Source organism: Mus caroli, chromosome 1 (assembly GCF_900094665.2).
Source record: "Mus caroli chromosome 1, CAROLI_EIJ_v1.1, whole genome shotgun sequence".
Classification (NCBI taxonomy): Eukaryota; Metazoa; Chordata; class Mammalia; order Rodentia; family Muridae; genus Mus; species Mus caroli.
This window is the reverse complement of record NC_034570.1, coordinates 149,884,506-149,909,307: the sequence shown is the minus strand read 5'-3', so window position 1 is coordinate 149,909,307 and position 24,802 is coordinate 149,884,506. Positions and strand designations below refer to the sequence as shown.

General features: G+C 35.4%; 1 protein-coding gene across 1 annotated transcript in view; it reads right to left on the bottom strand.

Moving 5' to 3' along the window:
- Cop1 (COP1 E3 ubiquitin ligase) overlaps positions 1–24,802 on the bottom strand; it is a 121,364-nt gene that overhangs the window by 75,058 nt on the left and 21,504 nt on the right. Inside the window, 3 exon segments of the mRNA XM_029479513.1 lie at positions 9,614–9,690; positions 10,955–11,014; positions 13,904–13,938. Of these exon segments, the coding sequence (XP_029335373.1) occupies positions 9,614–9,690; positions 10,955–11,014; positions 13,904–13,938 (172 nt within the window).

Sequence of the window (24,802 nt, the reverse complement as noted above, 5' to 3'; positions counted from 1 at the left end):
GATCAGTTTCCAGCCCCCAAATGGCATAACAAAGCCTGGTAAAAGAAACTATCAAGGAATAGAATGAATGTAAAATTCTCCTAAACTCCATACCCTTGACAGTGGTCTCCTCTGTCCTAGTAAGCCTAGTCTACTTCCTGCACTATGTAAACCTAGCTTACTTCCTGCACTGTTTTTTCATTTGGTTACAACTTCTACTTAACTCCAAGACAACCTTTAGAAACCCTAGCTTCTTATTTTCTTTATTTCATCACTAGTGTCTCTTTACCATCTTAAAACAAAATTTACTTTAAGAAACTACCAACAATTGGAAGTAGGGCAACTGATACAGCTTATAAATGCCTTTAGTCCCCAGCATAGTCAAAGCTGAAGCAGATTCACTATGTGTATAGACCAGGGTGGCCTAAAAGGCATTTCTTTAAACAATAGCAACAATAAAATAATTAAAAGGTAAAAATCCATAAAAAGAAATACAACTATTAAAATCTGTAAAATATAATGCAGCATAATAGTTATTCACAGTCTGCTTCCATTACCACAATAAGCAGGTTTACATTATTTTCTGCCCTAATAAAATCAAGCCATTGATGTTATTAATTAAATGGTTCACTACATAAAAGCTATAAATTACTCTAGCACTGAAATATCCTAAAGGCTATAAGAAGTATTTTTAGAGTATGAATTTTTAATTAACCAGCAAATAAATTGACTCTGAGCAGGTGATTCTTATCTGAGCAGCAGTTTCTTTATGGAAAGATGACATGGTACAGAGATGTCAAGTTGAAATGTAATATTATATGCAATGCTAAAATACCGTAAGCACCTAATGCCAATCACTTAATCAGACATCAAAAGACCATAAACATTTACTCCTCCCAACTCCTCAAACAAGTATCAGGTTCTATGTGTTCAATCTCATAGCCAAAAACCTTTCCTGACATTATAAAGAACTCTTTGGGACTCTTGGTAGTAAATAAGCAATTACGTCATTCAATCAACACTAAACAAACTCAACAGACTGTAGTTATAGATACACATGTATAACTACAATAATTTCTTTTAAAAGGCCATGAATTTGGGGGGTGGGGACATTCTTGTGGAAATGGGTTGGGGAGGAGGTATGGGATGTTGAACAGTTGAAGGATGGACTGGGAGAGGAATAAAATCTGGAGTATAAAATAACAATAATAATAATGAAAAAGGCCATGATTTTGAGAGGGAGGGAGCCTGTGGGAGAGGCTGGAGGAAGGGTACATATTGGGAGTCACATGATATTTTTCAGGTTCTTCATATAGTACTAACAGCTAAGAAACAAGTGAAGTCTGCATTAAAATATTTCCTTTACTAATGAAACTATTGCTATCATTTGTACAGTATTAGTAAAATTACATAGGTGTGGGGTTGAGGAGTCAGTGTGCAAAGTATCCGCTGTTGTACACATACACCGCACATAACCACAACCCCACATCCCTGCACAAGCAGGAGATACTGTACCAACAATTTGACATTACCACTTATAAGAAAAGTTTGGACAATGTGCCATATTCCTAAGTACTTTGTATTTTATAAATGAAGTATGAGAGAAATCATTTATTAGCCTGTCCATTTCATAGATAAATTTTAGGGACAAAAATGAAAAAAAAAAAACAGTCACCTAAAATGATACAGAATTATTAAGTATTTTACATAGGTACCAATACTTATAAGAGTTAAAAAATTAGTAAGGATATCAAAATGGCACAGGAGAAAGAAATTTTCAGAGTGTTAACGAAATTTATGCAAAATTTAATTGAGGAAAGTAAGATGGTTATTCCTAATGTTTCTGCTGTTAAGAATGAGAAAATTAGATAAAACTATAAATAAAAGCAATGCAGAACATGTGAGAAAAATGGCTTAAATCCCATGCATCAAAAACAAATAAAATTCAGTTATACAATAACCTGTTTGAAGAGGCATAGACAAGACCATTTCCCATATAAAATTTCACAATAATAAGTAGCTAAAATTTCAAACAGGAAGTTTCATTAACAGCAAAATTCTCAGGACTATAATTTGCAGATACCTCCAAAGATACAACTATTTTCTCGTTCATTTATTTTCTTTTGGACATTAAAATTTAATACAAGTAGCAAACAAAGTACCCAAAATAATGTGACTTTACTGTCAACTGCAGCAGCAACTAACATCTACTGACTCCTATTGTGTCACACATCACTCTCCTGACTTCAAGTGTGCTATCACCTCAGCAGTCAGCTTAGAATTATTACGCTATATGTAAAATGAGAAACTAAGGATACACACTAACCTTGCACAGAGATGAAATATGAAATCTCAACCACAATTCTAAAATCTCTACAAAAAACAAACAAACAAACAAACAAACCAAAAAAACCTAGCAAAATGATGCGTCTCTGGAAGAATCACTGCTTGGTCATTTCGAATACAAAGTTTCTACTTCTAAAGGGATGACTTGTACAACCCTTTTTACCATCTTCAAAGTAAGAATACCTGGATTAGGATATCAGTTGCACACTAACTGTGACACTCGGAAATTTTATCTTGTTGACTATATTTTTAATCTATAAAGTAGATTAAATAAAATAATCCAGGTAAATTATAAAACACTGCCCAATACATGGCTCTAACATTGATAGTTCCAACTTCTGAGGATATATAGTCCTCCTCTATGACAGGACAGATCTCATTTTAACACAAATTATATTTAAAATATCATCAAAAATTCTCTAGCACCTTCCTGATCTAACATGCACAAGCTGAGGAAGAGTTTAGTTCTATACTACATATGCTGAGCAGGGAACCTAGTATTTACACTCTCTTGTAAATGATCCATTATTCTACAATAATCCTGAAGCTGAAAAAGAAACGTTTTTAGAATAGTTTCCTTTAGCAGAAAGTCGGGGCTAGTAGATGTAAAAATCCACCAGCTGAAATTTTTCTGACAGACTGACTAAGTCTCAGTGTACCACTTCCTTTTAAAGTAAACCATTTTGCTTGGTAGAATTCCATTCAAAGAAACAAACAGAAGATGCATGGAAAGAAACAGGGACAGAAAGGTTACACTCACAGGCACTGAGCTGAGGATCAGCCTCCAATACAACAACTAGTCAAGAGAACTAGCCTCCAATACAACTAGTCAAGAGAACTAGTCAGTGTTTCACTTCCTCACAAATGGTGCTGTATTTAGTTACATGATACCTACAGCCCCCTTCCAAAGAGTGGAGATCACTATTTTTAATTCATAGAAGACAATCTTGTTAGATGATATACTTACCATAAACATTTAAGGTTATAAAAATCAATTATAAATCAATAGAAAAAGCATTCCCAAACAAGGAAAGACTCAAAACTAGGGTGATTCTGAGAATAAAGAAAATGATGGTGCTTAAATAAGAGACAAAATTGTAGAAGCGGAGATGGAAACAGCAAAAGAAATTTTCTTTCATGAACCAGTTTTACTGTGTATGGTTTTGTTTTCCTAGACACTTCCATTCCTAATTTACCAGGATCAAAATCTTCACTAATCAAAGAGGAGAGGTGCCTTGTATGACTCTCTCTAATCTGAAAAGGCAAGAAGCTACCATGATCTACTCTGGTCATAGTCTAGACACTACAGCATTCCATTTTCAGTTCACAGCCACCAGTTTGTTTCTTCTGAAGAGACTTTTGTAGCTCTCTAGAGACTAGAACCGAGATTTGAAAGACTTAAAAGACGTAATAAACTATAAAATAATTTCAAATTCCAACAGTTCAAGACATACCAGTACATTCTGGTATTGTCAAGGTATTGACTAAAATAAATGTATTCTTAATTAGATGTTTAAGGAATGTACTACACTGTTAGGATTATCTTTTTTTTTTTTTTTTGGTTTTTCGAGATATTAAGATTATCTTAATGTACATTATTATCATTAAAACCCTCAAAATCTTACCACATTTACAAAATAGGGTTTTTTTTAATCCCTTTAGGCTAAGCATCAAAAAATATTATACTTATATATCAAAAGAAAATTATGGCTGAGCAACAAAAGATTTAATATATTAAAATACCAAAATTTAAAATATCAAGTTTTTAAATGGTATTAATTCCAAATAGGATAGCATACCTCCTGGTGTCATGCTAACAATTTACATGGCATTAGCTAGAACTCAGAAAGGGCAATGCTTTCAGACTTTTTGTATCTCATTTAGGCCCACTATGCTTTAAAAAAAAAAAAAAATTTATACATTTGTATTTGTACATGTGGATAGTATCCTGTTATACTAATTTTGAAAGTCATATAACTTTTTTTGAAATCTTGGTAAAAGTACCTATAAGCTAAATCACTTGAATATATTTGATTTTGTCATACTAATATTTATAAAATACATCTTTCCTATTATACTGGGGTTAAAAATCCAGTTTCCTTTACTCCTAGCACACTTTGGCCACCTCCAATGACAAGAAACACAATCAAGTGGGCTGGTGGCAGTGGGAAATGGGCATTCATCTCCTATGACATTTTACCTTTAGAATAAAACAGTGCGTTAGCACTGCTGACTGCCATTTTTGTACAGGTAGTAAACCTACTTTTAATAATGCCTGGCATAAAATAGAAGGAAGAGTTTACTTTCAGGCCTTTAAGTGCCTAGTAGACAGTCACAGGAATTCACAGGTCAAGCACAGGAAACTTGAGAAAAGACAAGCTGCCCCTGCTATGCTCTTTCCCTTTGTATGAGAGTGTAGCATTAATATACCTAAAAGAGGGATGGTGTTGTTCCTCTCTTATAGACACTTTATAGTTTTCACTATGACTGCAGCAATCACACATAGTACAGGCAACTTCAGCATCTGTTTATGTTAGGGGGAAAAAGCATAGGCAGATGCTGAGTTTCCTCTGTAGAAATTTTTGGGAATGCAACAATATCTGTTCTGCTTCATTAATAGGGGGTAACAGCATATCCTGGATATTTTAAACTTTGGGGGTCTTCTCTTAATTGCTCCATAGTTTCCTGGCATCACTCTCATTTCCAAGGCTGAGTAGAGACAGAGTTTCTTCAAAACAGGACATCTTTGACCCTGTGCTGATTTGAATAAAAATGGTCCATATAGGGTCATATAGTTGAATACAATAATACATATTATTAGGAGGCATGGCCTTATTGAAGAATGTATGTCACTGAGAGTGGGAAAAAGCACAAACCAGGCTCAGTCTGTCTCTTCTCTAACAGGGTAAGACTATAGCTCTTACAAGGGTGCAAAAGAGATGTTGCTCAACCCTCTGCCTGTCCTTATCCTTCTACCTCCATCACAAGAGCAAGAAAGCTGTCCTTGCCCTTTGCAGGCTACAGCACTTGGGAGTATGGGCACTGTACCTCCAGGACTAAGGCAGCACAGTAGAGCAAACTACAGTGGCAAAGTGCTGGTGAGCTGGACCGAGGCGAGGGCATGAGAGCAGGAGAGCTGGCCCTATCCCTTGCCAGCAGCAGCACTGAGTGAGCTAGGGCAGTGCTGGAAAGCTTGTACTGGTGGTGTGGGTGCTTGTGCAGGAAGCTGGCAGGCTGACCAACTCATCTATTACCTAGACCAGATCTAGAACTTTGAGTTGGCCCACCCCATCATCTACCCATCTACGAACTACTATTGCATGACGGGGCCAATACTGCAAAACTAAAGCTGCAGTCTCCATGATACAGGACAATAGGATATCTGAGAAGAGTGCTAGTAATGATCCAGTATTAAAAGTGTGGCAGAAGCCTGGGGCTACGGACCACCAAATCAATGACTCCTTGCAACGAACATTTGCAAGTAAAGATGTGTGGACAAAGCGGTATATTGTGGGACATACTACAGCCTCCACAACGAAATTTTTCTTTCTTTTGGGGGAGGAGTTGCAAGGGTGAGATGAGTGGGATTCTAGTGTATGATGTAAAATTCACAAAGAATCAAGAAAAGGTTTTTTGTTTTGTTTTTAAATGTAGCTCTCAGTTACTTCTCAAGCACCATGTTTGCCAGGATGTGCCTGCTGTCATGCTACCTGCCATGATGACAACAGAAGACTGAGTCTCTGAATCTGTAAGCAAGCCTTCAATTAAATGCTTTCCTTTCTAAGAGTTGCCATGGTCAGTGTTTCCTCACAGCAATAGATCACCGACTACGACTAAGACTGATCCGTTCTTTCTATTCTTCAAACATGTGGAACTTACCAATGAAGTTAGCTTTCTATAACCTGAAAATGTTCTATTTTATGTATATGAGTACGCTGTTGCTATCTTCAGGCACACCAGAAGAGAGCATCGGTTACAGATGGTTGTGAACCAACAGATGGTTGCTGGGAGTTGAACTCAGGAACTCTGGAAGAGCAGTTAGTGCTCTTAACCACTGAGCCATCTCTCCAGCCAAATGATGGCACACTCCAGATTCAGTGAAAGATTGTGACTCAAGAGAATTAGGTTCAAAATGATTTGAGCATGACACCTGTGATGCTTTATATATGTTTGGCCCAGGGAGTGTGGCACATTTAAGAGGTGTGGCCTTGTTGGAGAAGTTGTGTCACTGTGGGAGTGGGCTTTAATACCCTCAATCCTAGCTACCTACAAGTCAGTCTTTTCATAGCAGCCTTCAGATAAAAAAATGTAGAACTCTCAGCAACTCCGGCACCATGCCTGCCTGGACACTGCCATGTTCCCACCTTGATGATAATGGACTGAACCTATGAACTTAAAAACCAGCCCCAGTTAAAAGTTACCCTGGTCATAGTGTCTGTTCACAGAAGTAAAATCCTAACTAAGACAGCACCTGGTAGCCTGCTCTTACCTGTATGCACGGCACTCTCATCTGTGCACATATATCTACATCACACAGACATAGACACACAGACACACACACATACACATTTTATAAAAATTCTAAAATAAGTATAAAATATAATCATTATCATTTCATAGGAAAATGAGTTTTGATAAAATTCTTGGAGTCAAAAATTCTACACATTCTGTACTTTTTACTGAGAAATTATTTCCCATCCCTAGACAGCATAATCATGGAAATAGGGTCTGGGGGTTTGCCATATTCACAACTATATCACAGTGTCTCACTGTGTTTTATGCCTAGCTGGCACAATCCAAATTTGGGATAAATGACTTAAAGTCTTCAAGTATTCTAAAGGAAGAAAATTAAAGTTTTAAGAACAAGGCATAAGGTAAAGTAATTCATCTCTAGTGCTCGCTATAAAAAGCACCTGGTTAGTCTTTAATCTCGACTCCACGGAATCAGTAGACAACATTAAAATACAGCAAGTGAATGTGTAAGATTCCCAAGCCCACTCTATCTGAGATTCTTGTTCATGGTTTGCCTCTTCATTCTGTTCCCTTGTTGCTTTGTTTTGGACATTTTGTTTTGTTTGGTGAGACACAGGGTCTCACCATGCAGACCTCCATGGCTGACCTTGAGCACAGAGATCCATCTGCCTCTGCCTCTTCAGCATGCCTAGTTTATGCTAATAACTACCTTCCCCACTGTTACCAACAAAATCATAACCCAAGCTCTTCCTTCATAAGTTTTCTAACTTTTCTCCCTGTTTCCAAAGGTATGAAGTCAAGAATAACATAACATGTCTTCTCTCTCTTCCACATGGAAATTGAAAACATTTTAAAATCCAAATCAGACCCAATGGTTTTTCCAGCACATTTCAGCTTCACTCCAACAGTTGTTACCTCTTTGGAAAAGCTCAACTACCTAAAACAGAATAATCCTGTAAACATCTGGCCTGCTAATCTGTTCTCCTGAAGGCTCCAGATTTGGGTTATGTACTTCTGTAACTGTTAGACAACTAGGATCTCTCCATAAAGGCACAAACTTTGTCATCAAGATTCAGCACTCACAAAAAACTTCCTGATCTCTAATTAGAGGCATTCAATAAATATAATCTTCAAGATTCATAAAATCTAATATACTAATATTATAATAGTTAAACAATACTTTCTGTTAAAGTGAGTGACATGAAATTGGGAATGGATTACCAGTTTACTATTGAAATGTTTGTGATACTGAACAATTTCCCTGTATTCAGTCACAAACAAACAAACAAAACAAAAAAATAAAACAAAGCAAAACAAAACCAAAAGAACAAAAAAACCCCAGCCCTGTTGCCAAGGGCACCAAACATCAGAAAGTGAATGACAGGCTTAAAGATAACAGATCTGGTCTTTAGGATTGTTTATTAAAACAATTATGAAACAGGTGAATTACTAGCTTATTTGGCTATTGCTCATATTGAATATTTTAAGCATAAAATGTCAATGTCCAAAATTTAAACATCACTTATTTAATGAAATAAATTTGACAGCTAAAGGTATCACATTTATTTCTTGTATTCTATAAATAGTCAAATGAAGCTATTTCTAAAATCTAAGGATATAGTTGGGGGTAAAAGATATATAACTATTTTACACATAACATAATCCTTGCTGTAATGATGGCAGGATATAATAATTTATGGGATGAAGTTTAATTATTTTTGATTTTTGGAAGTAAGGTCTTATGTAACTTAGGTTGGCCTTGAACTGGTTGTGTAACCAAGGGCGATTCTGAACTCCTAATGCTCAAGCTTGCGTCTCCCAAGCTAGGAAGAACACAAGGATAGGCACGGTAGTGTGTGTACAAAATCCCACCTACTTTGAATGCTGAGATGAAAGGACTGGGAGTCTGAAACTAGTCTGGGCAACTTAAGAATTCCTTAGCCTCCTCTACAAACCAGCACACTCACCCACACCATCAAGAAAACGGCTATACCAGCTATAGAGATACACACCTTGTAAAACTAGTACTCTAGCACTTGGGAAGCAAGTTGAGCTGTAGCAGAAAGGCCAGCCCAGGACAGATAATGAGAACCAGACAGACAGACAGAGAGACAAATTGAAAAAAACAAAGTAGGAAGACTTGAACAAACAAGTTTTTCTAATGCTTTCATTTTTAAAGCTGGGAAAAATAACCAACCACCAAAATTACAGTGAGTTGGAATAAGTTTTTATTTCATCATCATTTCAACACAGGGTCTTTGTGTCCCTGTCTATCCTGGAACTCAGAGATCTTCCTACATTTGCATCCTGAGTGTTGAGATTTTTACAGACATGTGCCAGGGTCAAGGTTTTTTATCTTACTTTTCTTACTATTACCATATTACGTTTCCATATTTTGATTTAAAGTCTGACATTAATTTAAAAGACATCAAAAACTCAAACTTTTAATCCACGTATAAATTTAAAACACTGCAACATCTACCTACTAACTTAAGCCAAAAAAAAAAAAAAAAAAAAAAAGCCGGGCGTGGTGGCACAAATCTTTAATCCCAGCACTCAGGAGGCAGAGGCAGGCAGAGTTCTGAGTTCGAGGCCAGCCTGGTCTACAAAATGAGTTCCAGGACAGCCAGGGCTATACAGAGAAACCCTGTCTCGGAAAACAAAACAAAACAAACAAACAAACAAAAATGGCTCTCTGCATCCTTTTTCTCAGTGATGTCATGTCACAGTCTTCATTAACAAGGCTCCTGAGAACTACAGTACCATGAACACTGAATACAAAATTCCAAACAATTACTGATATAAAGCTTTGTACCTGTGTGATGGAGAAGGAGCTTCAAATTGAGGCACTGTGCTATCTTCACTGACAGGAGAGTACAGGCCACTCATTTCCTGAAATTATAAGAGTTATTGTACATACTCCAAACAACAGATGTATAACTCAAACAGGCATGTGGCATTACATTCTGTTCTAGCCCCAGCTTTTTATCAAACTTCTCAAGGATTCCTTTCCATAGAATACAAAAATAAAGTTAATCTGAAATTTAGAAGGAAGTCTTGCCTAGTGTTAAAAAAATATAATTCCTAATAAATCCTGTTCTAACAAAAGAAAGCATCCAATGAAGAAAAAGCCAAAGGGAAGTATATCAAAGAGGACACAGTGTATTTTTTACACAGTTTGAACTATTCATACAAGTGATGATCGATTAGTGGACACTAGGATAAGATGAGATGGTGACTGGATTCCAACAGTCAAATGTCCAGATTAATTGACAAAAACTGAGAATATGTCTGTCACTCTCTAGGAGTAATCTACGAGTAATTAAAAAAAAAAAAAAGAGTAGCATTCTTGAATAAAATACTGAATTTGTCCAACAATGACATAAATTCTAATTTTCGCTCATTAACCTAAAGGGGCTAATCAAAGATAATCATATAAATTATGTCTCTGAATCTCATGACTGGCCTTTTTATGTGGAATGTTCTCATCATTAGAAAAATAGCAAATCTGAAAATGAAACCATAGATATACATAACATAATCAGGTAAAGTTACTTCTGCCTTAGCTCAAAATGGCTTAACAGGTAATGTAAATATAATAAATTAGTAATATTATAAGAGATACTGAATTCTGATTAAATACTACATCATTCATTATCCTTTGTTTCTTAATGTCAGCAAAAGAAAATCACATGTGTAAATACTAAGAACACTAAATTTAAATTTAGCCAGATGTAGTGACCTCAACCCACAATAGCCTCTGAATCTCCCAATGAATTTCTGTAAGTAATCTGAACTTTATTATGAATTTCAACAATAGTGTCATGTCTTTATATCATTTTTAATTAACATTAGTATATGTTAATACATACAGTAGATTGTAAAAATAAATTTAATAAAAGATGAAATGATCAATCATTTTAAGGAAATAATGAAGGATTAGCAGTAAATTATTTAAATTAATTGAACTACAAATAGAAAATTAGGTCAAATTTTGTTCCATTTAATCAAAAATTACTATAATAAATGTCAATATAAATTTAGATTACAATTTATCTTGAAGAAAGTATTCAGACTTTGTCTCCTTGCACAGCTGAACTGTTAATTAGAAATAAAGTAAAACTATGAGAAATGTGAGGATTTCTTGATTTCTTACTTCCACTCTTTTAATATCCTCTTCCAAAACACTTAGTTCCTTCTGGATCTGCTCCAATTGCTGTAGATTAAAGAAAGGGAGAGAGAAAAGAAAAAATTCTAATCTAAATCACATTATCAACAGCATGAAAAAAAAATTAACCTTACATTTGGTTTAAAGAAAAAAAAGAAAAACAAGAAAGGCCTACTAAACTGACCACTAAGTGCAAAGGAAGGGGACTAAAAGAGAAGAAAATCAAAGAAGCAAAACGCTGACATTCAAATACAGATCATACTTTTTATGGGAACATAATGTTATGTGTATTACAACAGACTGACTTTACAATAAAATATAAATAAATAATGAAGAATGCCAATAAACTGACTTAAAAATATAAGATATCCAAAAAGCTTTCACATCTCATTGAATTTAAAAAGAGGCAAACATTCTAACTTATTTCATTAGTCAGACAGTGGTTAAAAATCAACTCCAAAGCAACTATGAATTACACACGTAATAGTTACATATCATGATTTTTAAAGGCATTTAAATATCTTGCTTTTCACAATGTTCCCACTGCATCACAGCCATTTTCATGTCAATAAAATGTAAGCATTTCAGTAATAGGACAAATATTGAAACATTTCTTTCTTACTGGAGATCTAAGATGTTAACAACTATCATAAGCCTAGGACATACATACAAGTGTCTCAAATATTGTCATTTTCCTTGTAATATAAGGTTATTTGCTTTTTTCATTAAGAGCTGAGTAATGCTGGGGATTAGTCTGCTGCTGTGTATAGAAATGCTAAATTCTGAATGCCAAGATCTGGATGCAGACTCTCATGTAAGCCAGTCTGTGTTGTATAAATCTTGCTCCCCAATTTAAAGCTATTGGTTAAATAAAAGTAGCTAAAGCCAATTACTGGGGTGAATACAAGTAGGCAGGTTTTCAGCTACCAGCCTGAGAGTCCCAGTAGGGACCACGAGGTGAGAAAGAGGAAGAAAGAGAGAGAAGGAAAGAGAAGACAGAACAGGAGATCTCCATTAAACATAATGGACCAGGAACACTTGGCTGAGAGAAATGCCTCCCCACCCTCCAGGACAGACTGACAGAGCAGAAACAACCCGGGCAAGACACAAACAGCAAGTATTCAGGGAGCTCAGCTGGGAATTAACCAGTCTAGCATACAGAAAACTAGATTAGGAGTAATTCATCCAGTAATTGTGCTAAAGCCGATTTAAAAATCCATAGGATTTTGCTTCGATTATTGGGGAACTAGATAGATTATAATACCAACTAATAGTTATTAAATAACATTTGAAAATACCATTTATAGATTAAAATAGAAATTGTTCAATACAAATAGCTATAAAATTTTTATTATACACTAAGCTGCTTTCCAAAACTCTGTACTACCCTGAGCAACCATAACTGGCTGTTTTATTTTAATCCATATATACTGAACAATTTTCAAATATAAAACAGTAATACATAATTGTGTAATACTGATTGCCAGATTTGAAGCAAAGTCTGTGACTATTAAGAAAATAAAGTACAGAAAGGATAGGTATTTTGTTCAAGACCTTTCAAGTGGTCTACAGAAAAACTGGAACGAGAGCCAAAGCAGCCCTTCTTGCTCTAAAAAACAAGATCTATCAACCACTGCAACACTATCTCAAGAAATAGGACCTTGTGAGTTAATCCTCTCATGCCAGGTACAGGAGAGCATTTAAAGGTTTGTTAGCATTGGTATTGTCTACTATAGCAAAATAAGCACAGTGAAGGCTATCTAACTGATGAACTTATTAATCCAAATATTTATCACCTTAGCACTTTGCTAAGTATGGTGAACAGTACAACCGAGGTAATGTTTGCTCAAACACAGGATCTAAGTGAAATCAGATCTCAAGTCAAAGATGGAGTCTTAAAGGACACAATTTTACAACAGGTAAAATAAAGACAAATGCTAAGGGTGTGAGAAAAGGAAATAATAAGAGGGATCCATGGTAATGAATATAACACCCAACATCAATTTAATCAGGAACAATGAAGCAAAAAGTGGACATTATAGAAGCTAACATTATAGAGGCAGGCAAAGTAAGATACTTGTTAACTGGAAGGAGGAAAAAAAGCCAAATTTAGCCATGAAATCAAGGAAGAAGCTACATTTATCAGCAAAATCAATGGTTACAAAAAAGTGATTAGTATTACCAACATGTTTTCAACTTAACATTGTATCTACTTTAAGATAACTTTGTTCAATGTTAAAAAATTTAACACAGCATTTCTATCTTAACTAAAACACTTGTTAGTGTCTTACTTGAAGACACTGACAGCTTGGTAGTCTTTCAAATAAAGGCTGTTCCACTCACCAATTTTTTAATGCCCCAGACTCAGAGTACACACAAACCCACAACTTTCTCTCCAATCTTCCCAATGTTATTTCCAACAATTTGTCCTCCACTCTGACATACAAAGTACAGATAAGATTATGCAGTTAATGATTCTCAGCCTATGTAGCCAGCTACAACATCCCATTATTCCTCATCCTTAACAAAATCTTGTTTCACAGACATTTAAAATCCCAGTGGTTTAGACTTTAAATGAACAAAGTGCTCTCATGGCCACCTCTTAAATATTTTTAAATGCATCACTGCTAAATATCTTTATTTAAAAATTGTTTTATTCTAAGGATTCTTTAATATGAATGCTAAAAACAGTTAAAATAAAACCTAAAACAACATAGAAACCTGTATCAACATAGATAACCCACATCATATTTGGTCAATAATATAACCAAGTTATAAAATATTAATTACTCTTAATTGCTGAGTCATCTCACTAGCCTGAGGCTGCTATATATATTGAAGATGAATTACAAAAAAAATGGCTAATATCAAATAATTTATACTTTAAAAACCAAGATTTTAGGGCTATAGAATGATTGCTCGGCTGTTCTTTAGAACATGGGTTTGATTTCTAGCAGCTCACAACCATTTAACTCCCCTTTGAGGGGATCTGATGCCCTTTCTAGCCTCTGTAAGTACCAGTCACATATGCGATACAAAGACATTCATGCAGTCAAAACATGCATGAACATAAAATCAATTAAAATGAATTTTAAAAAGAAAACAAAATCAAGAATTTCATATGAATCTATTTTAAATTAAACAAGTAACCAAGGTACAAGTGCTATCCTGTTGAATATAAAAAAGATGTTAAGTTATCTTGGCTGCCAGCCATGAAATTAAGATAAAAGGAAATGTGAAGAAAAGAAGCTTAGAAATTGCATATTAGAGTCAAACATTTCTATTTCAAGATATTAATACAAGATATTTTAGTACTTGTACACAGAAGACAACAAACAAATATTTGAAAGAACTGTGCTAAACTTAAGCCTATAGGCATTATAACCCCCAAAGAAGAACCATAAAGTAAAACAGAAGTCCAAAACTATTTGAGAAATAAGTAAGTCCTTGAAGGTGAACTGCTATCATGTAAATAAAGCAAGGCAAACTTGAGTGATAAAATTCACTCAAATTTGACTGAATAAAATTGTGTAATTTGAAGCTACTAAAATTGATTGAATGATTAAATGACAATGATACTTCAGAACACATTCCTAAGACACTCTATGAACAGTGTTAAAAAAAAATCAAAGAAAATATATTTAAACATTTTTTTAAGTCTCAATTATAAAAACAAAGAGTTTGAAATTGAAGACTTCTCCACTACTGACAGTTTATTTATAACAGGTAAGAATCTTTTGTGTTCACTTCCTTCAACTTTTACTACTGCTTGATAATGTGAATATATGTGAATATTAAGCTCATTATGTAAACTCAACTTTACAGGAATATCACTTCAGAATAAGCTGGTAATCAAAAGAAAGTAGCATAGCTCAAGGTATACTAAATCTAAAGGAGAAACTACCAAGAGCAAACCATTTAACCAAAGCACAAGGAAACCCTTACTGTTCCATAAAATACTAAGATACATACTTAGTATCTAATGACAGGCTTGATACTAAGACATCATTCAGCATTCCCAGAGGAGTTGTTTAAACAAACAAACAAGCGAAAGAGTAAGTAAAGAAGTAAATGAACAAATAGGGAAAACAAGACAGCTTATTTAAAAGCAAATATAAATGAATGGCAATACCAATAACACACTACAAAAAGATACAAACTGTTAGGGGCCAGAAAGGAAGCTCAGTGATTGACTGCCATGTGTTCAGCCACTTAAATGAAAGGCAGGCACGGCAGGTTCCCTACAATCCCAGCATGTAAGAGGTAGATCCAGGACGATCCCTTGTGTAAGCTGGCTAAGGAGACTGACTTTGTGACCTCAGTTTCCTATCAGAGACCCTACCCAAATATATGACATAGAGAGCAACTGAGGAAGACACTATCATCTGACTTCTAATGTATACAAACAAACACACATACACACACACACACACTCACATACTAGTGTGTACAGGCATATTCAAAAAGATTCCTATAAATTTAGTGCAATCACTGGGGGTGGGTTGGGGAGAGAGAGAAACAAATTCATATAGCCAAGTACAGGCCAACAATCCCAATGCTTGGGAGACAGAAGCTAAACAAGCAGGAGGTTAAGGTCATCCTTGGCCTGAACTACGAGAAATCTCCCTGCAAAGAAAACAGTACAGATAAATCACAAGAGGAATTTTGAAAGCCTGGTCAAGAAATAATGGAGAAAACATACTAAGGACGATGAGATGTTTCAGTTGGGGAAAAAGCACTTAACAGAAGAGCTAAGCTCTATCTCTGGACCCACAGTGGAAGGAGAGAAACACTTCTGGAAGTTGTCCTCTGAACTTCACACCCATGAAAGCACTCATGTGATCCTCCAATAGGCAACTTTAATAGGAAGGAATATTTTTTTAATACAATAATAAACAAAAAAAAATCAAAAAAGGATTAACAAAAAACAACAAGTAACAGCTACATATCTGGTACTGTTTTTAGTAGATCTACCTTAGGTCTAAACACACGAGAGACAAAGTATATTTTTAAAACCACATGCTAGGTGTGGTGGCCCATGATTATAATCCCAGCACTGCGGAAGCTGAGACAGCCTAGCTAACCTGCTTAGCCTACTTGACAAGTTCTAGGTCAGTGATACAAGCAGTTGTCATCTGACTTCTAGACAGAGGCACAAATGTGCACCTGCACACACATACATACACGCACGCACACACACGCACACACACACACATACACAGAGGCAGTGATAAAATCACCTCAAACACAATGCTTCAGAATCAATATAACAGAACCACAAAGACTCAAAGAAGTAAAAAACACACGTTTCCAAGTTTACACTGCTATACTTGCTATTTCAGAACTTACTGTCTACCAGATGGCAAATATTTATGTAAAGAAATTAAATTATTTTCAAGGAATATACCTAGCAAAAAAGGCAAAAAAAAATCTATAATGAAAAGCTATGAAACATTGAAGAAGAAAATTGAATGAGACACCAGAAGGTATAAACATCTCTCCCGTTCAAGAGAGAGTTAGTATTAGTATTGTAAACATGGTAGTGTCACTAAACAAAGTTCACAGATTCAATGTAATCTCTAACAAAATTCTAATGATACTTCCACAGAAATAGAGAACAAAATCCCTAAAATTCCAAATAGCTAATGCAATCCTGACCTAAAAGAACAAGCTAGAAATATCATAATACATAATTTCAAATTATACAAAAGTGCTACAATGAAGAAAACAAAATGTTTATCACACAAAACTAGGCAGGACTAGAATAGAAGACCCAAAAATGATTCGTGTAACTATATCCACAGAATTCAACAATGGTACCAAAACACATCTTGGGAAAAACAGACTGGCTAGCAAATGATGCTATGGAAACTGGATATCTGCATATAAAAGAACTAAATAGATCCCCACCATTTACCCAGGATTTAAAAAAAGGAAAAACAAAATCAATTTAAAGCGGACCAAATACCTAACTGTAAAGAGAAAATATAAGAAAAACAAAGAAACAGCACCAACAAGAACTGTCTGAATGATACTCCAATAGTAAGAATCAACAAATGGAATTGATCAAATTACAAACATTCTGCACATATTAAAGGTGTGCCTGAGGGTCCAGAGTGATAAGAAGAAGCCTGGAGAACTCGGGGCAGAGCGCCTGCTTAGCATGCATAAAGCCCAGTTTAATCTTCAGGACCAAAAGGAATCTCTGAGCAGAAGTAAAAGGGAAACTAGTAAAGGAGTTATCCCAAGCAGAAACAATCACAGCACATTACCTATACGTTGAAGATGTCACAATAAAATCTATCATTTAGTGCAAATAATATATACATTTATAGTATAGAGTACAAACCTGAGATCCCAGTAATGTAAAGACTGGGGCAGAAAGATTGAGAATTCAAGACCAGCCTGAGCTATGTAGTTAGCTTGAGGCTAGCCAAAGGCTACATAGCAAGGCTCTCTCAAAAAATAATTAAAACATTAAAAATAAAAGTCACAGTGTTTCATTGCGGTACATCAAACTAGCAAAAGACTATAGGAAAAAAAATGAAAATCTTCATATTCAAATAATGTTTTTATCTAACTAATCCACTGTTTAAAATAGTTCCATATAAAGTACAATTCAAAACCATTTGATGTAGCTAAAACAAAAAGAAGAAAGTAAAACCATAACCCGCTGCTTGATAGTCTACATAGAAAGCACACCCAGAGCAGAACACGAGAAACAAAAAGCCAAGCAGCCAGGGAGTGGTAGTAAAGGACAGAAGATTACCACAGGGAGAAGTCAAAAGTTAATCCTTGGGATAACATTTCTAAACTGATATATCCCTTTAAAGAACTAGTCAAGAATAAAAAGTAAAAAACAAACATTGTAGGTAGTATCAGAAAAAGAGGTCACCAAGTTTTGACAATAAAAAAATTAAAACAAACTTCCATCAAAAGCTCTTATAGAAAATTTCACATAAGCATCCAACAAAAGTCTGAACCAGTGTGTTAAATATTTAACTGGATCAATAATCTAAAATCTTCTGAAAACAAATCACAGTATATGGTTTCTCTAGCTAGATTTCTAAATATTCAAAAAAGGCATGCAACAGAGATGCAAGAATTCTGACCCACAAACAAAAGAAAACCAGAAGAGTGTACATTTCCAAGTCATTTGTCAAAGTTAACAATCTTCACAGCACTGCACAAGATCTGTGTAAGAAAAACACAACTCACTCACAAACAATGACATAAAAAATATTTTAACAAGTGAGGCTGCCCACACCTTTATTCCAAACACTTAGAAGGCAAAACCAAGCAGACCTCTGTGAGTTTGAGGCCAGCAAGTTCCAGGACAGCCAGGGCTACACAGGGAAACTCTGTCTCAAATAGGAAAAAGAAAGGAAGGGGGGGCGGGGGGGAAGAGAAGAAAAAGAAAAAGAAAAAGAAAAAGAAAAAGAAAAAGAAAAAGAAACAACTTTAAATAAAGCACTAACAATCAGAACCACACATGAGAGTGCACACAATGACTTGAAGTGCTTTACAGGAAGGGCTGATTTCAAGTAAAGAGATAAACTACCCTGGTGGAATCTCCTAGAATAAGAAACATTCTAGAAAAGACAACCCTGGGACAATCTTGATGGCTGGTCACTACCACTCCTGACTTTCTGATGTCAAATCTAAGTTAATTATCCATATTAACAGAATGAAAAGGATAAATTCTATACTACCTCAGATAAACAAAACTCCTAGAGTATACTCAATTACTCAATCCCACTCCTAACTGAAGAAAAGAAAATCCACTTACTCAAGGGGAATAGAAATGTATTTCCTTGAATGATTAAAAACAAAACAAAAACCCTAAAAAACAAAACAACAACAACAACAAAACCCTACAGAAAACTCCATACCTAATGGTGACACGTCGAATGATTTCACTTTGAGATCAGCATCAAGACTAGGATGCCCAGCTATCACCACTTCTATTCATCACTGTACCGGATGTCCTAGCCAGCAGAGTAAGACAAGAAAAATAAATAAAAGATATAAGGATCATAGAGAAAGACATTGAATTGTTATTGCAGTTTATGATGTGCACATAGAAAACAAAAGAATCTACAAATTAGAATTAATGAAAGTCTAACAAGGTTGCTGGTGATTAAAAAATATGTAAGTCAGATGAATTTTTATGTATCAGCAATAATAAAATAAAATTAAAAGCACCAATATCATCTACATTAGCATTGAAATCATAAAATCTAAACAGGATGTGAAAGACTGATTGCTTTTGAAAGTATCAAAAATGTTAAAATAGTTTGTAAGATATAAAAGTATGCAGAGATATCATGGGTTCAAAGGCACAAGGCTATAAAGATACATTCCCAATTTTCTATTGAAGTCAATGTACTCCCAATAATAATCTCAGCAGGCTTAACATGGAAATATATTAGCTGATTCAAACATGTGTAAGAAAATGCCAAGAGCCATTAATAGCCAAGAGTTTCTGGAAGAAAAGCAGTCACTCTCGGTTCTAGTGTATAATATGGTACTTCCCAGAGGATAGACAAATAGAGCACAGAAGTGGAAGAGAGAGTCCAGGGGCATGAGCATGTATATACATGGATGCGTAATGGACGATATGCGTGAAAAACTCCAGAGTAATGGGGAAAGAGTGGGCTTTAATAAAGAATGTTCGGGTGGCTGGGGATCCACATAAAAAGATCTCTAAATGTCACATCATGTATGAAAATCCCCAAGGAAAGCAGAAGCCCAATCTGAAAGATAACTAAGACAATGAGAAACAGTACAGGAAAGTCTCCATGGCCACAGGTAAAGATTCTTTACACCTGGCACAAAAGACACTCTAAGAAAAATGATTTGAATACTTATTAGAAACCCGTCTATCAAAGGGCACAAGTAAGACAACAGACACTAGTATTCCAAATGATCTTTGTGTAAGATAGATTAATATGACAAAGAATTTATAGCAAATCAACTTAAGCCACAAAAAATAGAAAAGCTACAAAGTCTTATTATGTAATCAGTACTTCAGACACACATACAAGGTAATCTACAGAACCAGTGAATATAATACCAAAGTGCTCAATCTGTTAGCCATCAAGGAAATGCCAAATTCAAACTCCAAAGAGATTGCAATGCATAATTGAAAGAAATGTTCCTAGTTTCTCAACTAGGCAATGTCACTGACAATTTCTGGCAAGAATAAAATGTAATATAAGCACCCATATAGGTCTGCAGAAGTACTATGCAATCCAGGGAGTACTGCTCAGTAAAGCATTACAGTATTCTGTTGGTAATGTAAAGATACACATACCCTATGACTTGCTGACTCCATTCACACATATGTAATCACAAAAGTAAGTATCCTAATATACACATATGGACAATATCGACATTGTTTATGTACAACCCCCAACTAAAAACCACTCGAACGTCCAACAACAATTATGTTTATGCAAATAGTATTTACTTAATTCAATGACCATTGAAATAGAATCAGTTAATGTCCTACTTCATTTTTTGTCAACCTGACACAAGCTAGAATCATTGGGAGAGAGGGATTCTCAACTGAGAAAACTTCTCCACAAGATTGGCCTGTGGGGGCATTTTTTTTTAAATTAATGATTGATTTAAGTGGGTCCAGCACACAGCAAGTGGTGCTACCCCTGTGCACGTGGTCCTGAGTTGTATTAACAAAAACAAAAAACAAACAAACAAAAACAAAAAAATCAAACAAAAAAAAAGAAAACAAAAAACCAGGCTGAGAAAATCATGAGAAGCAAGCCACTAAGTGAATCCTCCACAGCCTCTGCTTCACTTCCGCCATGACTTCTCTCTGTGCTGGAAGGCAACTTGACACTTGCTAGCTGAAATAAACCCTCCCGCCCTGCCCCAGTTGCTTTTAGTCATTGTGATTTTTATCACAGTAGTAGAAACTAGTCATGTATATCCATAGAGACTTAGCACTGAGCCCCAGAAAGTAGGAGCTGACTTCATACTGTACAAGCACATTTACATAAGGCTTAAAACTGGAGATCTACAAGTACTTTAGCTGCAACACATTCAAGAAAGGCAAACAAGGGCTGGAGAGATGGCTCAGTGGTTAAGAGCACCGACTGCTCTTCCGAAGGCCCTGAGTTCAAATCCCATCAACCACATGGTGGCTCACAACCATCTGTAATGATAACTCAATCTCTTCTGGGGTGTCTGAAGACAGCTACGGTGTACTTACATATAATAAATAAATAAATAAATAAATCTTAAAAAAAAAAAAGAAAGAAAGAAAGAAAGGCAAACAACTGTAACTATCAGAACGCCAGCAAGCAGGCGAGTACGAAAGAAATGTGAACGAGTATAGGCAGGTAGCGGAATCCCAGTAGCGCTTGGCTGTGTAATCAAGAAAGTTATGTACATGCTATTCTAATCTATAGCATAACCTTAAGATACAATCTTCCATGTTTCATTTCACATAAAATTGCTAAAATTCAACTCATTCAAATTCCAACTGAAATAAACTAATAAAGACATTCTGAAATTTGCCAGAAAGCCTATTTCAAAAATAAATCAAGTAAAATTCTAAACAATAATTCAAATACTGGTACAGAGTTGAATGGATACAAGTGCTTTTACCTGGAACTAAAATTTCTACCATTTAAACTCTGAAGGAAAATTGAAACATTCATCTAAATACAGTTACTAAATGCTATTGATAGGTAGACCCTAATTTAGACACTAAAGCGCCTATCCTCTCAATAGTCACGTGAATTACCTATAAAGTTAAGAATGGGGCTACATTTTTTTTTAAAACAAAGCAGTAATGGCTAAAGTGTTAAATATAAAAATGAGGTGTCAGACCTGTGAGGTAAAGGTACAGACATCAAATCTAATGATTTGAGTTTACCTTTGGGACACATGTGGTAACACAGAACATAACTTCTCAAGGTGCCCTCTGACCTGTGTATGCCACCCCTTCCTAACCCAACCCTACAAAGTAAATAAAACAAATTAGTTTTTTAGGCTTAAATTAGCTCCTTGGTTACTTGTAATAATTAAAACTAAAATAACCAAACTCAATCATTCATGGACACACTAAAAAAAAGTACTAACAAATATTTATGAACCACTCACTATAGGCTACAATATCCAGAAATACTTTAAATTAATATAGTTTTTAAAATTAAACGATCTATGCAAATTTATAGCACAAGAGGAAATCAAGCAGAAGGCTATTAAGACTTGATTGAAGTCAAGCTAAAAGAGCCCCAGTACTAAAGAGCCCCAAGAAGCTTAATGACAAAACCAGAAAAGCAATACACAATGCTGTATGACTCGATGAAGCACCACAGGAAGGCTATCACAAACTATGGGCTACCAGAGAAAAGACCTGTCGAAACCACAAGGAAGAGTTACTGGAGGGAGACAACTCTCCTTTCAACTCATCACTCCAAGTTTTATACTTCAAGACAGTTTTTGTTCAAAATTATTTGAACACAAATATTCATAAACTAAATAGAACTGCTCCAAGGAAGAGGACAGACTCATTTTCTGACTAATATAATAAAAACAGTGTCTCTTTACAGAAAAAAGCTAGTTTAGATATCCTGAGCTTCAGATCCCTTAATGTAACACAAATCCGCTGGGTTTTCCAAACTAAGCAGCCCCATCTCCACTCTGCCCTGTGAGGGGCTGGAGAGTCAGGGCAGCCTGGCAGTGACTAAGCTGCTGCAGCAGACATTTCATGGGTAAGGCCATCCTTAGTCCCAACCCACTGGACTCAGGACTTTGGTCAGCATCAATAAAATGAGGTGGGAATAAAAGTGAGGTAAAATTATCAACCCTTTCTATTTTTAATCACTATAAAAACTGTTAATTGTTAATACTTAAAAGGACACTGGAAAATAAAAAATTCAGTAACTAATGAAAACCACATATTTCCATATACAGAAAATTACCAGATATTTCACTTAACTCCCATTATCCTAATATGGCTGGGTTATTCATTTTATTGGTGCATTTATTCATTTATTTTCAAGGACTTTACAGTGAACCAAATAACATTTACAATAAGCTATAATTAAGTCGAAGTCAAAAAGAAACATGTAAAATGACTGCAACATAACTTCATGCATTCTGTTTAATGAATAAGAAATATGAAATTTTATTTACTTTATAAAGAATTTCCAACAGGAGGCAGAAGGCTCAAAGTGTACACACTGCATATAAAAAGGTCCACACAGGATATATTTTCAGTCTTGTTACTTTATATGATCCAAGGACCAAGGGACTTGCTAAAAATGCATATAGTTTGGATCGAGGACTCCCTTTAATGAAAACAAACAAAACAAAAACAAACAAAAAAAAAGGCAACTGCATTTTAACTAGAGCCTAAGGTGACTCCATGAGCTCAATCAATAGCTTAAGTACTATGTGGGCTAGAGAGATGGCAGGAAGAACTCTTGCCCCTCTAGCAGGGGACCAGGATTTAGTTTCCAGCACCCACATGGTGGCTCACAACCACCTGTAAACTCAGTTCCAGTGAGACTCATTGCCCTCTTCTGACCTCCTCTGGCACCGGATGCATTTGTCCTACATTATGCAGGCACTCATACACATAAAATAAAAATTTGTTTTAAGCCGGGCGTGGTGGCACACGCCTTTGATTCCAGCACTCAGGAGGCAGAGGCAGGCAGATTTCTGAGTTCAAGGTCAGCCTGGCCTACAAAGTGAGTTCCAGGACAGCCAGGGCTACACAGAGAAACCCTGTCTCGAAAAAACAAACAAACAAACAAACAAACAAACAAAAAATTGTTTTAACTTTAAAAAAGCACTACTCTATAGAATAATTTAAGCAACTAAATAAATGACCATTACCTGCTGTCCCACAAAAACCACCAAGAGACAAGTAAATCTAAATATGTCATAAAGGTGTTTCTGTCAATAAGCATACAAAATAAAATTCCACAAAAGTTAGTGAAGTAAAGTCACAAACCATGCAGAGTATTTAACCATTCATACCAGCATATTCCAAATCTTAAGAAAGAGGTTAAAAAGATAAGTAAAAAGAAGAGAATCTGGAAATATGTAGTTTTATCACAATAAAAACATTACTCATTTTTATTTTTAAGTTAACAGTCTAGAATATAGCATACAGTAGATTACGTATTTTAATATTTAATAATCTAATTAAATAAACAAATAAAATTTGAATAATTAAAAGCACCTTTTAGGCAGCTCCTAAAATGGATTTGAAAAACTCAAGATTTTAGTGTTACTTTCTATATGTTGCCAAGAGCACAGAATTATCTTCAAGTATTATCTATGCATGTGAAAGAGTTGAAGACATGTGTGTATCAGATTAGAACATTCTGGTTATAGATTAGTGAGGACAAAATTGTCTTTGAGGTATCCTGCAGGACTTAAGACATTGCAAGTAGGTTTTAACTATTCTTTTCATATCATTCACCACCCCACCCCACCATAGGAAAAGCTGCAACTTCTTAAGTTTCATTTAAATTTCCTGGTTTTGAGAAAAATGCATGATGGTTCTATTTTCTACTTGAATTGCTTTGAGATGAATCATTATGGTACGCTGGTAGTCCTTGAGGCTGGGATTCATGGGGCCTTCCTTATATGGTAGGCAAGCACTCTACCACTAACCATTAAAGTAAGACCCACTGAAAACTGTGTAGTATTAAACTGAGATGGGCATGGTGGTATATGTACACACCTTTAATTCCAGCACTCAGGACACTAAGTCAAGGAGATCCCTATGGAATCAAGGCATAGCTGCAGGCTTCACAGTGAGACTTAGCCTAACCCCCCCCCCCCCCAAAA